The sequence below is a fragment of the Stegodyphus dumicola genome, chromosome 6 (genome assembly GCF_044657685.1).
Source record: "Stegodyphus dumicola isolate Sdum_Otavi_A_Nest chromosome 6, ASM4465768v1".
NCBI lineage: Eukaryota > Metazoa > Arthropoda > Arachnida > Araneae > Eresidae > Stegodyphus > Stegodyphus dumicola.
This window is the reverse complement of record NC_140773.1, coordinates 150,077,936-150,099,456: the sequence shown is the minus strand read 5'-3', so window position 1 is coordinate 150,099,456 and position 21,521 is coordinate 150,077,936. Positions and strand designations below refer to the sequence as shown.

Below are 21,521 nucleotides of genomic sequence, written 5' to 3'. Positions count from 1 at the left end.
AACCCTGATTCCAATGTTAAATGAATCATCCCGATTCATTGATGTTTTGGAGAATCATCCTGATTCTGTGCAGTTAAATCAATCATTTCAAACTCGTCATCAAAAGATTCCCAGGTTACTCTTCATAGAGATGAATGTGAAATATATTGCGGACTCTTCGTCGAGACGTCATCAGAGCCCGAGGGGGAGTCTATAACCTAACGCTAAATGGCAACAGTAACAAAAAATTGAAACATCTAACATCTGAACCGTTAGTTAAAGAGATTCGACAGATTTTTGCATGGACATAACTTTTCCTCTTATCCAAGAGTAATTGCTTTATGTTACCTTTATTACTTTTGACATGTACTTCTTCCATGTAGTGTTTTTTCTTATAATTCTTTCGGTTGATCTTTACATTATGGTAACTTGGCGTTTTTTTGGCGAAAATTTGGCGACCAACTCTCCTACAGCAACCCTCTATTTTTTTTCCCGCCGCCATTTTGTCTTCACGAAGTAAAGACATGTTTCTTTTCTTTTTATCTACTGAACACTTCCTCCAACAATCTACTAGCCGAATTACACTTATGCTAGAAATTTTATCTAACAAAACTGCTTAATCATGACAAATATTCACTGCAAAATTGGGAAAAAGTGCACAATACCATACTCCTTACGCGTTTTTCAAAATAACACATACACATAAACCATGTACACGCCGACTTATTTTTACTTAAAAAAACATCCCAGAATTGCACAAAAATGGCATTGCACACACTCTTCACTATATCCATGTAAACTGCTTTTTTCTCATTAATTAGAAAAATTTTTACGAAAATACATGACAATTTTCTGAATCTTTAAACCCGGTAAAAAGAACATATATGAAATTACCTGATCGCGAAAAAGTATTTACCCTTTCCAAATATGAACATTTCCACATATAAAATAAATAAAATATCCAAAAACTTTTACCTCTAAATCATCTATTACATTATAAACGTCACCAACGAATTCATACCGCAAACTTTACAAATACTTAGTGTCAAATATTTAAATTATTTCCATGCACGTTTACTTCAACTTAAACGTATACCAAATTCCTACAAACATAAAATTCACAAAATAACTATCATTTAATTAAAATATCACTAAACCATGTACACGCCGACTTATTTTTACTTAAAAAAACATCCCAGAATTGCACAAAAATGGCATTGCGCACACTCTTCACTATATCCATGTACACTGCTTTTTTTCTCATAAATTAGAAAAATTTCACGAAAATACATGACAATTTTCTCAATCTTTAAACCCGGTAAAAAGAACATATATGAAATTACCTGATCGCGAAAAAGTATTTACCCTTTCCAAATATGATCTTTTCCACATATAAAATAAATAAAATATCCAAAAACTTTTACCTCTAAATCATCTGTTACATTATAAACGTCACCAACAAATTCATACCACAAACATTACAAATGGTTACAAATACTTAAGTGTCAAATATTTAAATTACTTCCATGCACGTTTACTTTAACTGAAACGTATACCAAATTCCTACAAACATAAAATTCACAAAATAACTATCATTTAATTAAAATATCACTAAACCATGTACATGTCGACTTATTTTTACTTAAAAAAACATCCCAGAATTGCACAAAAATGGCATTGCGCACACTCTTCACTATATCCATGTACACTGCTTTTTTCTCATAAATTAGAAAAATTTCACGAAAATACATGATAATTTTCTCAATCTTTAAACCCGGTAAAAAGAACATATATGAAATTACCTGATCGCGAAAAAGTAATGAACATTTCCACATATAAAATAAATAAAATATCCAAAAACTTTTACCTCTAAATCATCTATTACATTATACACGTCACCAATGAATTCATACCGGAACCATTACAAATACTTATTGTCAGATATTTAAATTATTTCCATGCACGTTTACTTCAACTAAAACGTATACCAAATTCCTACAAACATAAAATTCACAAAATAACTATCATTTAATTAAAATATAATTAAATTCAAAAACACTACTTAAAATATAAATGAGCACATACATTAAATTAATACATACATAAATACCCATTCCGAATTCACTTTAGTTACGGCCATGGGATCCAAAAATTCACGAACACTGTTTCACACAACACAGAATAAAGCCACATACAAAATTTCCAGATTTTTTCCCGATTTCCCCCCTTTTCCGATTAAAGAACCGTAATTCGTCCATTAATATCACATGACATATCCCATGATCTCTTATTTCCCTCACACAAAATAATGCGTAATCGGAACTGAGTACTGCTCACATTATTATCAAAGTGCCAGATAGTAACCTTTATCGCCTCCAAAATGTCGCCAAACTACCAGTTACCATATTGTAAAGATCAACCATTCTTTCTTATTTGCTTGGTTAAATGTAAAGTTTACATGGCCCTCTGGTTATAGGTTTTAACAATCTTGATTCTAACTGTATATCAAAACTTTACTAAATACTGGTATAAAGTATGGAAAATTAGAAGAAGATTAAAATCTTCACTCAATTAGGGCTATAATTGAGGCTTTTGAAAAGAGTTGGCCCTTTATTAGTAAAAGGAAAGAATCCAGTATTGATTAAATATACATATTTACAAATTTATTTACAATAAAAATTTACGAGATAATTCCTTTACTCTTCTATATCCTCCATTACCCTCCAGCTAAGGTTTAAGGTAATGTTATCATATCATAAAGAGCCAAAAATTTATAAAGTAAAGTTAATGCCTGCCTTTTTAATATATAAATTAATAAATTTTGGTGGTACTTGGTTATCAACTTGAACTTCCTTTTACTAATAAAGGGCCAACTCTTTTCAAAAGTCTCAATTATAGCCCGAATTGAGTGAAGATTTTAATCTTCTTCTAATTTTCCATACTTTAGCCAGTATTTAGTAAAGTTTTGATATACAGTTGGAATCAAGATTATTAAAACCTTCAACTTTTTCTTTCTTTAAATTTAGCTTTTAATAAACACTTTTTAAGGAATTTTTGGCAAATTTCTGAGAAATTTCTAGAAAATTTCTAAAATTTTAATAAAATTTTTTAAAGATTTTTTTTTTAAGGATTTCTTTTTAAATTTAAATCTTACTTAAAAAAAATTGGGGGGGGGGAATTTTTTAAGACATTTTAAGACTTTTTTAAATTTAAAATTTAAATTTAAATTTTACTTTACAACTTTTTTAAAATTTTAAAACATTTCAGTTTTACTTAATTTTTTAAGACATTTTAAAACTTTTTTTAATTTAAATTTAAATTTAAAATTTTACTTTACAACTTTTTTAAAGTTTTACTTAATTATTACTTTTTCATTTGCAATTTTCACAAAAAAATAATTTTTTCACTTAACGTTATTTTGCATTATTACACAATTTTGCAACAGAACACACATTTAGCATTACAAATAAGTTTACATTTATTAATTCACAATAACCACTTGATTGGCTCAGCTACTAAACTCCCTACATAAATAGTTGGTCAGTCAAAATTGAAACTTGAATTAAAGATAGCAGCTTGGCACTCAACTTTACTTACATTAGCGCCATCTATATAATTTGCAGAACACACTTACATCACTTAGAAGATACTTTTGCAGACCCCAACGCTTATATGGTAGGTAAGTTAGTATTAAAACTTACTATTTACTTGCTTTTAAGTATTGCAGACCCCAACGCTTATATGGTAGGTAAGTTAGTATTAAAACTTACTATTTACTTGCTTTTAAGTATTTTTTAAGTATTTTCTATGTAGTATTTAAGTATTTTCTAGATATGTAATTATTTTTAAGTGTATATTTGTTTTTTATAAATTATGAATTAGATCTTTTTTGTTACTTATTGGTTTATATTAATTTGTCTAGTTCCTTATTAGTTTCTTTTTGATTAATATGCATATTCGTGTCGGGGAGGTTTCTGTAAACAAGGGTTTCTAAAACGCATTGGTTTCTAAATTAATTTTTCTGAAAACTTAATTTTTTTTTAAGTTTAATACTAAACTTTACATTGTTTATTTCTCAAAATACTTCGTTATTGGTATTTTCCTTTAAACTTTAATTTTAATTGCTAATTACTCAAGGAACCACTTAGTTGGTATTTCTTTTTGGATATTCTTCACTACTTTTGGTTTTGACTTTTACCCTTGCTTGCATGAATGACGAAACACGAATTGAATGATTGAAGAGTTAGGTTAGGAGGCAACTTCCCCTTGATAAGTCTGTCTCCTGCCTGCTCAACAGTCATTCACTTATGCATTAAAAAAAAAAAAAATTTAGATTAATTTTAATTTGCTAAATTGGTGATTTTATTTTCATGTTTTGGTTTTGCACTTGATTTGCTTATGCTATCTGAATTTAAATGATATTGTAAAGTAGTTCGAAAATTAATTCTTTTATATGTTTGCACATTATTTTAACTTTAAATTTGCTTTATTACGTATATACATGTTTGTTAAAATTTAAATTTCATTCCTTGCAACAAGGGCCCACCAGCGGCCGAGCGGTAAAGTCGCTGAAGTCTGGTAGTTCGGTCCGAGGTTCGAATCCTGCGAACGGGCTGGCTGCATGGGTGTTTTCGTGGTTTTCCTCATGTGTAACGCGTATACGAGCCAGTTTCCCTTAGAAAGTCCTCCACGAAGGCATCCCTCCCTTTAGGCAGATAGCCCTTGAGGCTTTGCCGTAATTAAATAACCTAACCTAACATTCCTTGGAACAATGGCGTAATGAATTAATTAAATTTGTATTCAATGAATTTATTCTTTTGAAACTATATATATATAGTCAGTGGCAATAGTTTAAAATGATTTACCATTTATATGTGCTCCCATTTTGACCCATTCCTTTTTTAATATAGGCTTTTGTGCCATGGTTGCAGTAACAATGATATCTGCAGTTTCAACAGCATCTTTAACAGTGTGACAAGCAATACATTGTTTTCCAGTATCTTGTATCTCATCTCTAAGCTTTATAGCATTTTCAGCATTAATATTCCAAATAAATATCTAAAATAATAAAAATACACATGTTATTGCAAATAATTGATATTTAATATAGATATGCTCTCTGATTTTAAGAAGAAAATTCCTTTACAACCACATGATTTCCATCAGTATGATTTTTCTTGTTTTACGACTACATGCTTCTTTGGTCTCAGTGATTATAATTGATCATCACTTTGTCTTCCCCTTATTTCCATAGAATTTCACAAATATTGCTCAAATTTTAATATATAATACAAAATAGGCAAAAGCAAAATAAATGGATTGATGCTGGATATAATTATTTTGCTTAGAAATCTTGATGATAAAAAAAAATCGAACTTTTAAAAGAATGACTTTGATGATCATAAAAACTTAAGGTACTATTCGGTTTTGAGGGCCATAAAAAATTGCAGCGAAAATGTATGCGCAAAAGCGCCAAATCTAGCGTACGCGTTGATTTCAGTTTGCGTAAGTTTATATAGTTCTATATTTCTTAAGACGCCATTGACATACTAGTTTAATTTTTAAATCCTTTTTTGATTTTAAATCCTTTTTTGATATCCTATGGAATTAACAATTTGTGAATTGCCCATGACGAAAAGTCGGCAATAGAATTTTGGGTAAAGTGAAGAATCACCCACTGCTTGACGCGTTTTTAAGAATTGCACATACTCGGTATCCATGTGCACATCGACCTATTTTCACTTAAAAAGTAAAAGAAAATTGACAAAAATTCAATTGTTTTTACCCTTGTAAAAAACGGCAAACAAATACGTGAGCGATTCTGCACTTTACCGAGAATATTTTCAAAGAAAAGGCATCATTCATTATAGAAAATTACGTTTGAACAACCAACGTGATGAAATTATGCTTTAGCGATATGTCGGTAGCGAAATAGCGATGCAGGCATCCATTCAGTTATGTTTAGCAATTTTTATATAAATTATAATAATGATCTGAAATAGTTATTTACTCTTATGCTTCCATTCAGTCATGTTTAGCTTTTTTCATATAAATTATAATAATAAAAAAATATTATATGAAATGAACCTTTCATCTAAATTAAAACATCAATCTTAGATATTTACTATTATACTTCCTTTCTTGCCGCAATTATTAGGGTTGCCGCAATTATTTTTGGCAGCATTGGCATCAACAATAGTTTGGCGATTTTTTACGGCCCTCGAAACTGAATAGTACCAAACTTAATTTTAAAGGGCCCGAACTCCAGATTTAGAAAATAACTGTGTAATATATGCTATACTGAACGATTTTACATACAGTCCCCCCCCCTAGAAATAATTTGGCTGAGTGCCAGAATTAAAAACTTTATTCCGCGTATGCTTCGAATTTAAACATTACAGTGTCAGTTTTTTATAAATTTAAAAAAAAAAAAAAAAAAAAAAAGCGAGAGAGAGATTTATTTAGCACATTTCTATGTGTTACAAGCTTTTGCCTTTTATCACCAGATCTCTCATTTTCAGAGTATTTCTTGTGGAGATATTTAAAACAGTCTATTAAGGAATGATTGCCTATTTTTCTAATATATAGGCAAATTTTAATTATAATATTATGCAGTAAAATGCGATTAATTGCATGGAAACTCTTATGAAATACAAAATGAATTTTGAAAATGTAACTGGTATTGTAAAAAATAATGTATTATATCACATTATGAAAACAGATTTCCTAAATAACAATTTTCAATCTTTTAATATGATTTTACTTAGCAGCAACAGTAGCATACTTTACTTAGCATCATTCTACTGTATCTACCATTGAACTTACTCTTAATGTAATTTTTTAAAGATTATTTAATTTTTCAGAATTATTTTCTCTGTTTGTTTAATTTGAAAATAAAGTGAAATTCAAAAAGTTGTCATGGTGTATATTATTTATGAACACGGTTTTTTATAGGAAAATATACGTTTCCAAAATGCTTATTTCTAATTTCACATGCATATTCACAGTAAGAAATAGGAATGGAAATTATAGCTGCATTATCAACAAACAGAAGTCTTATAATTATATCCTGACTTGTTTCAAATTTGATCAGCTACTATTAATTTATTTACTAACTGATCTTTAAAAATATTTAAATAGGAATAATTTATGTACCTTTTCAAAATTATAAATGTGGCATAAAGCCTGATAATGACTGCGGGCTTGAGTTCCAGCTCCTAATATTGCTAGATGTTTTGATTCTTTTGATGCTAGATACTGCAATAAAAATATCACATTCAGTCATTTACTTTTTTTCAATGAAGCTTTTTGTTCATGCTCTTTACTCGTGGTATATTGAATACACCAATAAAAATAATAAAAAAATAAATAAATAAAAGTAAAAAAGTAAAATAAAAATTGTATCAAACATAATAGTGAACATTTCATAATTGATTTTTTTTTTTAATCTTGCGAAGCTACAATATCAGCGGACAGTGACTTAACTTGAACACGATCATGACATTAGTTGTAATAGTTGTAATTTTGAATCCTAAAGTATGAACATTCACTTACTTACCATCAGCTGAATTGCTGTAGCGCCTGTTATATGACTATTAGCATTTGTACTCAATTGGTGAAGCATTCTATTGTCGCTAGGCCTAGCAAAAAATCTCTATAGGATATTAAAATTTGCAGCGGAATTTATACAGTTACTTCTGAAGATGGGTATTTGCGATCTAGGTTTATTAAAGAGGGTGTCCGCCGAAAACAACGCAAGGAGAAAACGTCGCGAGGAAAACATCGCCGTTCTAAAACATTGTGGTGCAAGATATCGTGGTCGAAAATAAAGCGGATCAAAAACTTCGCAGTTCAAAAAAATCGTCGTCAAAAATATCGTGATAAAAAAATAAAGTATATACAAAATCATCGCATGACGATAACATTGCACACATGCATTTTCAGGTTTTGAAAGTTGTAAATGCATGTTCGTATAAAGATAATAGAGCGCAAGAAGGAAAGAGGGATTCTTTTGTTTCTATATTTCATATATTTGAATGAGCTAATAAATTTTTGCTGAAAAAATAAGAAGAAAACTTAAGCCTTTAAAAATTGAAAATGAGTAGAAAATTAATGCAACTTGAAAAGCTTATAAGATATTTCTCCCGCCTTCTTAGCATGCCTTCGTGGTGTAGTGGTCAGCGCGCTCGATGCTAATTCGAGAGGTCCGTGGTTCGAGTCCCGGGGACAAAATTGCTCATTTTTCATCTCTTGCTTCGAAATAACCTAATGCGTCTACATTGGCGCCCGAACTAAAAGGTGGTGAATGATGATTCTTCACCATCAGGATTTGGCGATTGGGTCTCCTAAATACCACTCGCCCTTTAAAAGGGGGAGTATATAAGGTATTTCTCCCGCCTTCTTAGGATGCCTTCGTAGTGTAATGGTCAGCACGCTCAACGCGAAATCGAGAAGTCAATGGTTCGAGTCCCGGCGAGGAAATTGCTCCTTTTTCATTTCCCCTGCTTCGAAATAACCTAATGTCTCTATAAGCCTAATAGAATTTTAAATTTATATACTTAATTAACAAAGGTCATTAATAAATTAAGCTTTTTTTATACAGTTTAACTGATAATTTTTCATGAAAAACACAGTCTAAAAATGCTTAGAAAAAGGAAGATAAATAACCGCATGAGGTTACCTCTATAAAAATTGCTTAGTTAATAATGATCAAATTATTTTCTTTCACATTTATTAATCTGATATTGTTTCAATGAAAATTACATATTGTTTTGTTTCTGTTTATTCTTAAAGTGTCGTTAACATTTTCATGTATGACGTGCAATAAATTTTTTGGAGGTCGATTTGTTAGTTATGACGAAGCTCAGTTACATAATATGTCACTATGCGATTTGAAAAACGCATGTATGTGATATTATCAGCATGCGATGATTTGTAGGTACTTTATTTTTTTCACCACGATATTTTCGATGACGATGTTTTTAAACTGCGAAGTTTTTGAACCGCTTTATTTTCGACCACTATATTTTGTAATACGATAGTTTAGAATTGTGATGTTTTCTCCCACGATGTTATGTACCACGACATTTTTTCCGCGATATTTTTGGCTGTAACCGTTAAAGAAACTCTGTCAAGGTCTTTGACTGTGCTGAACAAGGATTTTAGCAATGTTCTATGCATCGTGATTCTGAGTTTACACAGAATGTTTACTCTAGAAGTCAGTGGAAACTTGTATATAAGAAGTTATTCTGATGCATTATACTGAACGATATCAACTGGGTATATTAATGAACATCATATGTCCATTCACATATTTGCATATGAGCATTCACTGTAAGATGTCAAAAATGATAGACCATTTTGAGATTCACTGCTGGGCACACACACTCATATATATATATATATATATATATATATATATATATTTAAGTCTTCAAATAATTTCTAGCTGAATTTTAAATAAGTGTTTATTATTTTTATTAAGCTGCCTTTAGAAATAAATGTTCATATTTTTACTAATTTAAAGTGCTTAAATTTCCTAAAACTTTAAGTTTGTGGATTCAAAGCTATGCTTTAATGTCATTTATTCACTAGACTTATACAGTTTTTTATTTTACGCTTTGTATTCAAAATCTTTCATTCATTAGGATGAGAGTTAATTGCTAAAGTAGCTAAGAAAACTAAATATTTTAAATGATAAAGTAACTTGTAACATTAATGTAATATATAACAAGTGATAACATTATCTTATGATTGGATAAATGCAGCTGTGCTAATTAAAAGGATAAAAAAATTGTAAACCTATATACAGTTTGCTTGAGGTTATTCAATAAATTAACTCTTGTCTCTTTACCTTGGTAGCTACTGCTGATGCAGCAGCAGTTCTCATGCTAGTTATAACTTCACCATCTAAGATCTGAAATATAAAATAATATTAACAACCTCAATTAAATTTTTATAAATTAATCTACTTTAAATGTTTTAAAACTAAAACTATGTAAAAAGTTACTATTAAGTTCTTTACTGCCACAAAACAATAATTTATATAGCATTACTGCGTGCCTACGGTTCGTAATATATTGAATACACAGGCAACCAGTGATAGCTTAATAAAACTTATTTTTACCAAAAGAAAAACATAGCAGTTCTGGAACTTTTCACAAAAGCTTGTAAGGATCTTAAGTTTTACTAACGTTTATTTTATTTTAAATCTTTACTATCACTTCTTATTTTCTACTTCCGGCCAGAATTATAAGCGTGAAGGAGTTTATGCAAAGTTGTCTGGCGAACGCCAAGTATTTAAGTGTGGCCTTTTTGCCAAGCAGAAGAGAGGAAGCCGTGAGTTCGAAGCAGGCCGCTTACCTTAGAAGTTACGCAGTTGCTACTTTGCCTTCCAGGCCAGAGGTTTTAATCCTCTTGATAAATTAAACGTATTGTAGTGTTCACAGTCTCTGTGCTACATACGCTTCCTGTTATTATAAGGCCAATCTTATTCTAAAGTTAAATTAGAGTTTAGTTTTATTTTGATATCTTTTAAGTTAGACCCCGAGTGGAGGGTCATTGTATTCCGAAGTACGGAAGTCATTGTATATAAAGAAAAAAAATAAAGGGTTTTGTATACCCTTCGTCTGTATCCTGTCTACTTACTACAATTAGTGAACATAGCTTTAGTAAGCTCTCTGTTCTAGTCAGGTCATTGTATGTTTCCGAAGAAGGTTAGAAGAAACATTGAACCTGATAGTGGCGCCCGACGAAGAATAACCATGGCCGAGTTTCAAGAAGAACCTGTGCTGCCTGCAGAAACAGCTCAGAATCCAGAAATGCCAGCTGCCGCCCTGGAAGGATTTGGGTATATTGTCCAGACCATGCGCGCTTCGATGAAACCAGAAGCAACATTTAACGGAAACTCACAGGTAACCAGTTTTTTGGAAAAATTGGATGACCACTTCATGCTCTACCCCGTGCACGAGTTTCAAAAAGTTACCTTAGCTACCAGCGCTTTGAGGGGCCAAGCGCTTAACTGGTTCAAATGTATCGGCAGAAGTCTCTTGGGTCAAGCAGGAAGTCCCACCTATACCTACGAAAATTTCAAGACTGCCCTACTAAAAGCCTTCCCTGTTGTAAGGGATCGTGCGAAATTAGAAACAGAACTTTTCAGTATATATCAACAAAGAATGGAAAACCTCTCCAGGTTTATTTTAAGAAAAATTCACGTTTTCAAGCTCTTGTATGGAAACCGTCCGGATCCTGAAATAATTCAAGTGATTTTGCCGAGGTTACTACCCCAAGTGCAAGACTTTATTGAATTGAGAAATCCGACTACACTGGAAAAATTATTTGAGCTAGCAATCCAGTTTGAAAGTAGAAGAACGGCGGACGTCGAAAGAAGACGCCAATATCAACAGCGAAACCAATTTGGTACGCCAAGACTACAGCAAACTCAAGCACATGGCTACGGAGAAAAAGCGAATCAGTGGGCAAGGAAACCCGAGCATTCAAAAACAGCCGGCGAACGTCGACAGTTCAATAGCAACCCAGAAAAAAAGTCTCAAGGCCAGTGGAGAAAGAAGGAAAGCACCGAAAGAAAAAATAATTTAAACTAAAACGGATTTCTGCTGACGAGAGGGTGCGGAAATCCGAAGGCCACGAAAACCCCTCTTCCTACAAGTTAAATACAGTAATGGTGAAAAATTTAACTCTTCCGAAGATTGAAGTCTTGGTAAATAATATCCCGGCCACCGCACTCCTGGATACCGGCGCGCAGTGTTCCTGTGTGGCAGAAGTCTTTTTTAGAAAGTATTTTCGCAAATACCGCATATATAATGCGGATAATACAACAGTATTAGCGGCGCAAGGAGAACAATGTAAGTGCGTAGGTAAAGTACCTTTGTACATCCGTATCAAGGACGAACAAGTAAAGGTGATGTTTTTTATAGTAAAGAATTTGCAAGCACACTTAATACTAGGAATAGACTTTCTTTCAGACGCACAAGCTACACTGGATTTTAATGAAGCGTCTCTTAAACTGACGATGAAACCAGTGCGTGTAGAAAAGGTTGAACCGCCAAGGGTAAATCTCGACCACCTGCCTAATGACGAGCAAGATAGAATCCGACAAGTGGTAAGTGAATTTGCTTCCTTATTTAGTGATATTCCAGGATTTACCCAGGTTACTAACCATAGTATTGACACCGGAGATGCATTGCCGGTTCGTCAAAAACCATACCGGTATGATAAGAATAAGGAAAAAATTATAGAATGGCATATTACCGATATGCTACGTAAAAAGATCGTAACGCCTATCTCAAGTAGTTATGCTAGTCCGGTGGTTTTATGTAAGAAAAATAATGATTATCCTTTGGAGCATCCAAAAAGGTGGAGATTCGCTATTGATTACCGTAAATTAAATTCCATAACGAAATATCCGGTATATCCGTTACCGATTATAGAAGAAATTTTAAGGAACATAAAATCAACCAAATTTATGACAACTTTAGACTTAACGAATGGTTATTTTCAAATAGGGATCAGGCCTGAGGACGTGCCTAAGACTGCTTTTATAACCAAGTCTGGCACTTATGCATTTTTGCGAATGCCGTTTGGCCTTTCAGGCGCCCCAGCAACATTTCAGCGATGCATGGACATTGTGTTAAGACCTGTTCTCGGAAAGTCCACATTTATCTATTTAGACGATATCATTATTACTAGTGATAATCTAGACCAACATGTACAGGATTTAAGACAGGTGTTTTCTTTATTAAATGAGGCCGGTCTAAAAGTTAATGTTGAAAAATGCAAATTTGCAGCCCCTGAATTAAAATATTTAGGTTACAAAATATCGCAAAAAGGGATCGAGACAGATGAATCAAAAATAATCGCTGTACAAAAGTATCCGACTCCAAACACGGCAAAGAAGCTCTCTTCTTTTCTAGGACTTTGTTCATATTATAGGTCCTTTATAAAAGATTTTGCGGCTATCGCTGAGCCATTGTTAAAATTAAAAAGGAAAAAGGCAAGATTCTCGTGGACGGCCGAAGCCAATAGTGCTTTCGAAAAATTAAAACAAGCATTAACGCAAGCCCCTGTGTTGAAATTTCCTGAAAAGGATGAAAATTTAGAAATTTCAGCGGATGCTTCGGATTATGCGGTAGGAGCGGTACTTTCGCAAAATCAGCAGCCAGTAGCATTTTTTAGCCGAACTTTAAATCAAACACAAAGAAACTATTCCGCGACCGAGAGAGAGGCACTTGCAGTTCTGTTAGCAGTGCAAAAGTTCCGAGTCTATTTTGGAAAGGCGCCGATAACAGTATATTCTGATCATGCGGCGGTAACTAGATTGTACTCTGGAAAAAATTTATCCCCAAGGTTAATAAGATGGGCACTCAAGCTGCAAGAATATAATCTGGTAATCAAGCATACCCCCGGAAAGGAAAATATCGTAGCAGATGCCCTGTCACGAATTAAATTAGACGAACAGGGTAATACCGTAAAAGTTGCAATGCTGACAGCGTGTACAATAAATTCCCGAGAAACTGTAATAACCGAACTGGGTAAGGATCCTGAGTTTGGAAGTATTTATGAGTATTTGAAGGATCCTGAAAATTTTAGCCACCAAGATATTGTGGCGATAAGAAATAGGGCGGCCCATTACGAACTAATAGATGGTCTATTATTTTATACAAAAACTACGAATTCCAACAACGAATTTCGACCTGTTATCCCAGCTAGTCTTAGATTAAATATCCTGCAAGAGCTCCATGACAGCCCTTTAGCTTCTCATGCTGGTATTCGAAAAACTACTCAACGCGTACGCGAGGCAGTCTACTTTCCTGAACTGCAAAAGTTAACAAGGGCGTATGTCCAGTCCTGCCCAACATGTCAAGCCGTTAATTATATTAATTTCCGCCCGACCGGGTTTCTAAATAGTATTAAATCCGAATTTCCAAATGAAATAATCGGTATCGATTTATTGGGCCCTTTCCCAAAAAGTCAGTTAAACAAAAGTCGCTATCTCCTTGTTATAGTTGATCATTTTAGTAAATGGACCGAAATTGTTCCCTTAAAACGAGCCTCCGCGAAATTAGTTACCGATTCTATTTTAAATAAATATATTTTAAAATACGGGGCGCCCCTAAAAGTTATATCGGATAATGGTCCTCAATTTGTAAGTAATATATTTGAAGACATGTGCCAAAAACTGGGCATACGTCATTTAAAAATGGTCCCGTATCGGCCGCAATCAAATATAGCGGAACGGGTCAACAGAAATATAGTGAAAATTATCCGTAGTTATGTTAAAAATTTTCATAAAAGCTGGGATAACTATGTCAATGAATTTGCTTTCGCCCTTAGGACCGCAAAACATGATACAACGGGAAAAACTCCTGCTGAGTTATTTCTAGGCAGAAAGATTATAACACCGTTAGATAAACTATTTTATGTGCAACAAAGAGCCCCAGAATTTAAAATGGGTGATATAGAAAAACTAATAAAAGAAGCAAAAAAGAATACAGAAGTAGCACAAAGAAAACAAAAATTGTATTATGACTTGAAACGACGGGGAGTAACTTATAAAGTAGGGGATGAAGTACTAAAAATTAAGCATTCACTTTCTTCAGCACCAGAAGATAAAACTGCCAAATTTTTCCCACGCTTTGAAGGACCATATGTTATAGAAAAAATAACTCACGCTGTTGTAGTATTAAAGGCAAGAAATGGTGAAACCTGTTCCGCAAACATTGACCAGATAAAACCATTCTATGACCGTAATAAAATGCAAATCTTTTCAGATCTTTTGCAGGATCCGGTACGGCAGACACCGCAGGTACAAGTTCCAGAGGTGGGAAAACGACAAGTACAAGGGCAAGCCAATGAGAGACAGAAGCAAGTGAAAAGAAAATTGCCCCGCGGAAAAATTGAAGGTACAAAGAAAAAGAAGCCGTTCCACCGTCCAAAAAACAGAGTTCACGAACACCCCCAGAATGAAGAAGGGAGAAGGACGACGTATGTGGAAAAGACCGGGAGAAAGGACGGCAACTATAACCCGGCTGTGAAACGGAAGATTGACTCATCCGACAGAACTCTCCGCAGCAAAAGTCGCCGAACTGCGGAAGGGCCATCAGCGGCGGAGGAAAAAGTACAAGAAAAATTTGAACGGCCAACAACGAGGTCCAAGCAGGATCACGACAGAAGTTTCCCGGTTCCACCAAGACCAGCTGCCTTCAAACGGCCAAGACCACAAGCAGAGGACAGAAGGAAGATGTTCAAGGGTGGCCGTAGTGGTGAAAAACGGAAGCTTCCAGAGGAAAGCACTGAAGGGCGAGCCCGTACAAGAAGGAGGATCAACCAAGCTACGGTTTGCAGCACCTTTAAAGACTGGGCCCAGAAAAGGATGTCTGAATATTACAAAGATAAGTAAAATTTTATGTTACTTTACAAACTTAAGTTAATCTTTCATTCTTACTGCAAGTGGCAGATTTGAAGAAGTTTTACCTCATGCGAGGTCTACTTTTATCGCCAAAAGGGCGAGAAATGAGTTGTGACCGATTTTCTTATTATGTTTTTCAATTACTCGCGCGTAAAACTAAAGTTGATGTATAATAGCGTTGTATAAAGACTTAAATATTGTAAAAAGTTATTGTATAAATTTTATTTAAAACATTCTAACAAGAAAGAAGTTTTAGTCTGAAAGACTTTTTGAAATGTAGTATTATTTCAATGTAGAAAGAATTGGCACTTGCTTTGAAAAGAATAGAAGTTAACAATGTACTACTAATGTATGTTTTCAAATGTGTAAAATTAACGGCATCTTGATATGTTCTTGTATACATGTGAACTGTTATTTTGAATGTTTAGAAATACCGTGATATGGTAAAAGTGAAAGTAATGTTAAAAAAAATTTGTTATTCGTGTGACTGTAAAGATTAAATCATGGTGAATATGTGTTAAAGGTTGAATGATGTAGTTAGGCTCTCTGACGCTACACTTTAGAGTTAGCCACTTTCAGAATAGTACCTCAGGGTCTAGAGTTGAAATTAGGGTGTGTTAAGAGGTCTCGTATGTTGAATTTTAACACGTTAGTGTTTTGATTGTAGGAGGAAGTGTTGAACACATAGACAGAAACACATTCGTGTTTGGTGTTTTTACAACACATGTCAGAGAGCACGGGGAGAGATAATTAAAATAGTCATGAATGAAATAAGAATGTTAAGAAAAGTATATTCTATATGTTATTTGCAATGTCATTCTGTAACATTTCATTAAACTAGTTTTCCTTCCAGATCTCTGGAAGGAACCAGAATTGAATAAAGCTCCTGTTTTGATGCAGTACAGATGAAAAAGAAAAAAGATTGTTGTATATTCCGGGAGCTGCTATTGTAACAAATTTCTTTCTTTTAAAATTTTCTAGTTTCTAGCTAAGTTATGTTTGTAAAAGTTTGGCCTCGCGTTAGTTTCTAGAGCTAAAAGTTTTCAACAAGGTCGTTTTAGACCTCAGTTTCAAACTAATTAACTCTGGCGGGAAGTATGTAAGGATCTTAAGTTTTACTAACGTTTATTTTATTTTAAATCTTTACTATCACTTCTTATTTTCTACTTCCGGCCAGAATTATAAGCGTGAAGGAGTTTATGCAAAGTTGTCTGGCGAACGCCAAGTATTTAAGTGTGGCCTTTTTGCCAAGCAGAAGAGAGGAAGCCGTGAGTTCGAAGCAGGCCGCTTACCTTAGAAGTTACGCAGTTGCTACTTTGCCTTCCAGGCCAGAGGTTTTAATCCTCTTGATAAATTAAACGTATTGTAGTGTTCACAGTCTCTGTGCTACATACGCTTCCTGTTATTATAAGGCCAATCTTATTCTAAAGTTAAATTAGAGTTTAGTTTTATTTTGATATCTTTTAAGTTAGACCCCGAGTGGAGGGTCATTGTATTCCGAAGTACGGAAGTCATTGTATATAAAGAAAAAAAATAAAGGGTTTTGTATACCCTTCGTCTGTATCCTGTCTACTTACTACAATTAGTGAACATAGCTTTAGTAAGCTCTCTGTTCTAGTCAGGTCATTGTATGTTTCCGAAGAAGGTTAGAAGAAACATTGAACCTGATAAGCTCTCGTATACAGCTCTTCTCGGTATCATAAAGTTCAATTAATAGTTACACTCCAAACTACTAAGAACGTTAATTACAAAGCAATGCGAAACGCAACTAAAAGGCGAAACTTTTACGGATATCTCATTACTCTAAAATCGCTCTGAACTAACGACTAAGAAATGATGCTCTATCCGCGCGTATATATGTAGTTTTATCTCTGCGGGTAGACATCTCCTGTACCTTCCACTTCACCCAAAATTATTGGAAGGCATACGACGGCAGGATACAGTTACATTCATGATCAGTTACAGTTATTCAATTAGAATACCAATTATATTACACACATAGGGATCAATTAGTTAATCAGTTACAGCACCAATTATAGTTAGTTATACAGGGACTGGATCGAAATGTCGTCAAATTTGGTTACTTTGGGTCATTTTTCGTCAAATTTGACGACGAAAATTAGTCGCCAAAACCACTGCCAGCTTGGCAATATCTGGCCAATTTAGCGAGATAGCCATTTACTCAATATTAAATAGACTTGCCCTCGTAATCTTATTTTTCAGGCAAAGCATCGCTTCTTTCAAGCCTTTTATGTTACGTTATACAAAAAATAATATTACAATTTATGTATAATTTCATTAAAGTTATTTAAATATATACAAAATCCGTAACAGTAAGTGTAGAACTAGACACCACACTTCAGCTACATGTATTTTACGAATTTTGTATATCGGTAACTAATTTTATTAAAATTATACATAAAACTGCAATAGCTCTTGAGTAATGTAACATGAGATGCCGGGAAATGGGAAGCCCCGCTGCAAATATAAAATTACAGTGGCACTGACAGATTGAAGAAATCCACTGTTACCGTTGGAAACAAATCTGACTCCTTTAAATTCCTAACTATATCTTCTATACTCCTTTTAAGCTATCCTCATATGATGGGAAGTGTATAAAGACGGATGGAATTTCCAAGCCAAAACCAGCTATCTCGCCGCTTCTGTGAGAGCAGACATCTTTCGGATATCTTTCAAACTCTGTCCGAAAATCAAAAGTTTGACTTCGAAGCTCTATCCGGCACGTTGGAACTGAGCTTCGACGAGACGTGTTTAAACGAATGTAGCAGGTCCCAACTTAGCAAACAGAAGCCCAAGGAAACACTCCAGAAGCTCGCCACAGATGTTGAAAGACGATCTCATCTCGCCTTTTCGGACTTCCTAATGGAAACAAGGGAAATCTTCTCCCCGCAGGAAGCAACAAGGGAAATCCTCTTCATCGATAGCATACGGGATCATGAGATACAGAAAGCACATCGAATGGTAGAACTCGAGGATCTAAAATGCGCGCTTTAATGTACACCATAAAGTTCGAGTCAGCCTAGCAAGGAACTCGTAGAGACCGCAACCATGTCAGAGCAGCTTATAGTCAGGAGCCAGTAGAAACAAATGACTGGTCCTCTAGATGATTTAACCTGGCAAGTCAATGCCTTGAATAATAGGACAGGCAATAAACCGATGGTAAATTGTTGGAATTACAGTGGTGAAGGTCATGTGTCACAGGATCTGCAGAACATCCCAATGCACCTGAGCGAAGACCATTCTCAAAAAGAAAAGAAAAACTAATTAGTGGCCATTTCGCGGGACGGAGGTTGGCAGATATTGAGAAGCCCATTTTAGAGAGCTTCATATTTTTCCAATGAGTGGGGCAATCAAGAACTCTTCATCATAGGTCATATAAACGGAGTTCCTTACAATATGGCCATACATACAGAAGCTAATATTACCATCATCCGAAAAGATTTTAGGCTCAACAGTTGGATGGTAGACTATCTAAACGCTGCAATGCGTTACCTTCCAGACTGTGTCCGGTGATAAAATCGATATCGATACAACGTTAAACGTTAACATCACGTTTGGGATTTCCGCCTATCACCACATGGCATATGCGGCAAACATTACAGATCCTCGCATATTCAATTAGACTTTCTAAGGAAATACAATTTTTCTTTGCACTTCAAAAATAACGAACTGCATTCTGCCTTTGTGGACACAACCCTTTCTGCAATTAAAGATGAAAGCGCTAAATCTGTTCACCAAATAATAGCTCAAAACAATATCAGCAAGAATAGAATTTTTACTTCCAGGATCCAAAACTGAAAACAGAAATTTGCGGTACGGCATAATGGAATATTCCAAGAACTGAAGCAGCCCGAAAAGAGTACTAGTAGTCTCAGCACTTGTCGATGTAGGGAGGAGCGTTATCCCGGTGTGAGTTTCCAATGTAACTGACAAAGCAAGAGTTATTAAGAAAGGTGAAGTAGTTGCCGCATGCACTCCAGTCACCTGCGTTAAACGAACCAGTAGTCTTTCAGTCTTTCTGTCTTCGAAGAGCCTAATATCAGAGTTATTGCAGAATACACCAGTAAACGACGAAGAGAGGGGAGCTGCAGAACTGTCGATAAAGAATTTCAAGATGATTTCACCTGCACGTCATCTGACATAGGTCCAACCAAATTGGCACAGCAGAGAATTGATATGGAGGATCATCTACCACTCAAGAAACTTCCAAGACGTCCACCGATTACTAAAGAAACAAAAGGTAGGAACACTTCTAAAGGACATGCAAGAAACCGATGTCATCGAGCTTTCAGCAAATTTTTGGGCTTCTCCCATCGTCTCGGTCAGAAAGAAAGTCGGTTCAACTAGATTTTGCGTTGACTATCGCCGGTTGAACTACATTACGAAGAAAGACAGCTACCCTATTCCTAGAACGGACGAAATTCTGAACACTGTTTTCGACGCTTGGTTCAAAGATGGGCACCCTGATCACCGAGAAAAGACTGCTTTTACTTTGACCTCCTAGGAACTCTGTCCCGATCTGCTGATGGCAATAAATACATTCTCGCTGTCATTGTAGCCTGAAACGTATCCTATTCCTGATCACAAGCCTTCACGATAGCATACAGCACAGATATCATACAGCACTGAATTTCCAGGTCTGGAATGCCTCTTCATTTGCATTTCAATCAAGGAATAAATTTCATCTCGTCTGTAATTAAAAAACTCTCCACGATACTCTACATAAACAAGAAGACAGGCATACGGCATGGTAGAGAGGTTTAATCGAGCCATCGTTAATAACTTCTCGCTGATAGTTTCCAAAAATCAACTGGACTGGACACAAAAGTTACCTCTTTCTTACTGGTCTATTGCAATTTTGGTCGGAAAAAGATTACAAGGGTAGGTTTTTTAACACTGAGGTAAATGGCTACCTCGCCAAGCGCGAAGCTGGCGATAGTTTTGGCGACTATTTTTATCGCCACATTTGGTAAGAAATCATCAAAAGTCGCCAAGCTTGCTCACCATTTCGCGAAATTTTTTTCCGATCTCTGTATGAAAGTCTAAATATGCCCGGCTCTATATGTAGCTGTAACCGTATATGCCTTCTAGCAATTTCGAGAAATCTAAACTACTGGAAATATCTTGGCGGCCGGAGGAAAACTACGTAATACCGGAAAGAGTATCATTTCTCACTTGGCACACCAGCGGCCGAGCAGTAAAGACGCTGAACATTCGTAGTTCGGTCTGAGGTTCGAATTCCGCAAACGGACTGGCTGCATAGGCGTTTTCGTGGTTTTCCTCATGTGTAACGTGTATACAAGCCAGTTTCCCTTAGAAAATTCTCTACGAAGGCATCGCTCCCTTTAGGCAGATAGCCCTCGTGTGCTTTGCCATAATTGAATAATCCAATCCATTTCTCACTTTTTAGTTCAGAATTTAGTACGGAGTACTGAGAGATCTCCTTGCGAGCTTCGCTCTTTAAATGCGCTTTCATTCCGCTGTTTTTAACATTCTTAGTAGTTTGAAGTGGTAACTACTGTTTGTACTCTAACATTCTGAGAAAAGCTGCACAAGCATTTTTGTGAAAAGTTCCAGAATACTGTTTCTTTTTGGAAAATAAAATTTATCAAACTATCATGGATTCTGCATTTAATCCATTACGAACTCGTACGCTCATAACGCTATTTTCCGATTATCTGCGTTCCCATTAGAAGTCGAAAATATTCATGAGGCAAAGCAGTATTTCACCCAAATAATTATGTGGCAGCCCATGATGTCTACCCAAAATATTTATGTGGCAACTCAGGTATAAACGTAGCACATGTCTGTTTTGGTGCGCAATGCTGAAGTTGTACGGTTTTGAGTTTGAGCAGTTTTCTGATATTGTTTTAAGTGAAAACAGATCGATGTGTACATACGCTGAACAACGGCTCAGAAAAGTAGAATTCATTGAAAAATATGAAGTACTGTATTACCTATGTTTCTTGCTTTTTTGATTTTATTGATTGACGGCTCTTGCATTGAATTCTTAGCGCACTGCCGTTTTCAAAACGGTTGTTGCCTTTCGCGCATTAGCTTAGTGAAGAATTAGTCCTAACGTGTTCAGGAATAC

General features: G+C 34.8%; 1 protein-coding gene across 4 annotated transcripts in view; it reads right to left on the bottom strand.

Annotated features, from left to right (window-relative positions):
* Positions 1 to 21,521, bottom strand: part of LOC118180194 (ketimine reductase mu-crystallin) — a 173,442-nt gene that overhangs the window by 107,953 nt on the left and 43,968 nt on the right. For all 4 annotated transcript variants that reach the window (XR_015041728.1, XM_085819012.1, XM_085819013.1 and 1 more), the window contains exons 3-5: positions 9,833 to 9,895; positions 7,135 to 7,236; positions 4,845 to 5,037 (exon numbers count right to left, since the gene is read on the bottom strand). Coding sequence is in view for 3 of the 4 variants with exons in the window: in XM_085819012.1 (XP_085675138.1) it covers positions 4,845 to 5,037; positions 7,135 to 7,236; positions 9,833 to 9,895 (358 nt within the window). In the remaining variant the exon portion in view is untranslated. The remainder of the gene's footprint in view (positions 1 to 4,844; positions 5,038 to 7,134; positions 7,237 to 9,832; positions 9,896 to 21,521) is intronic.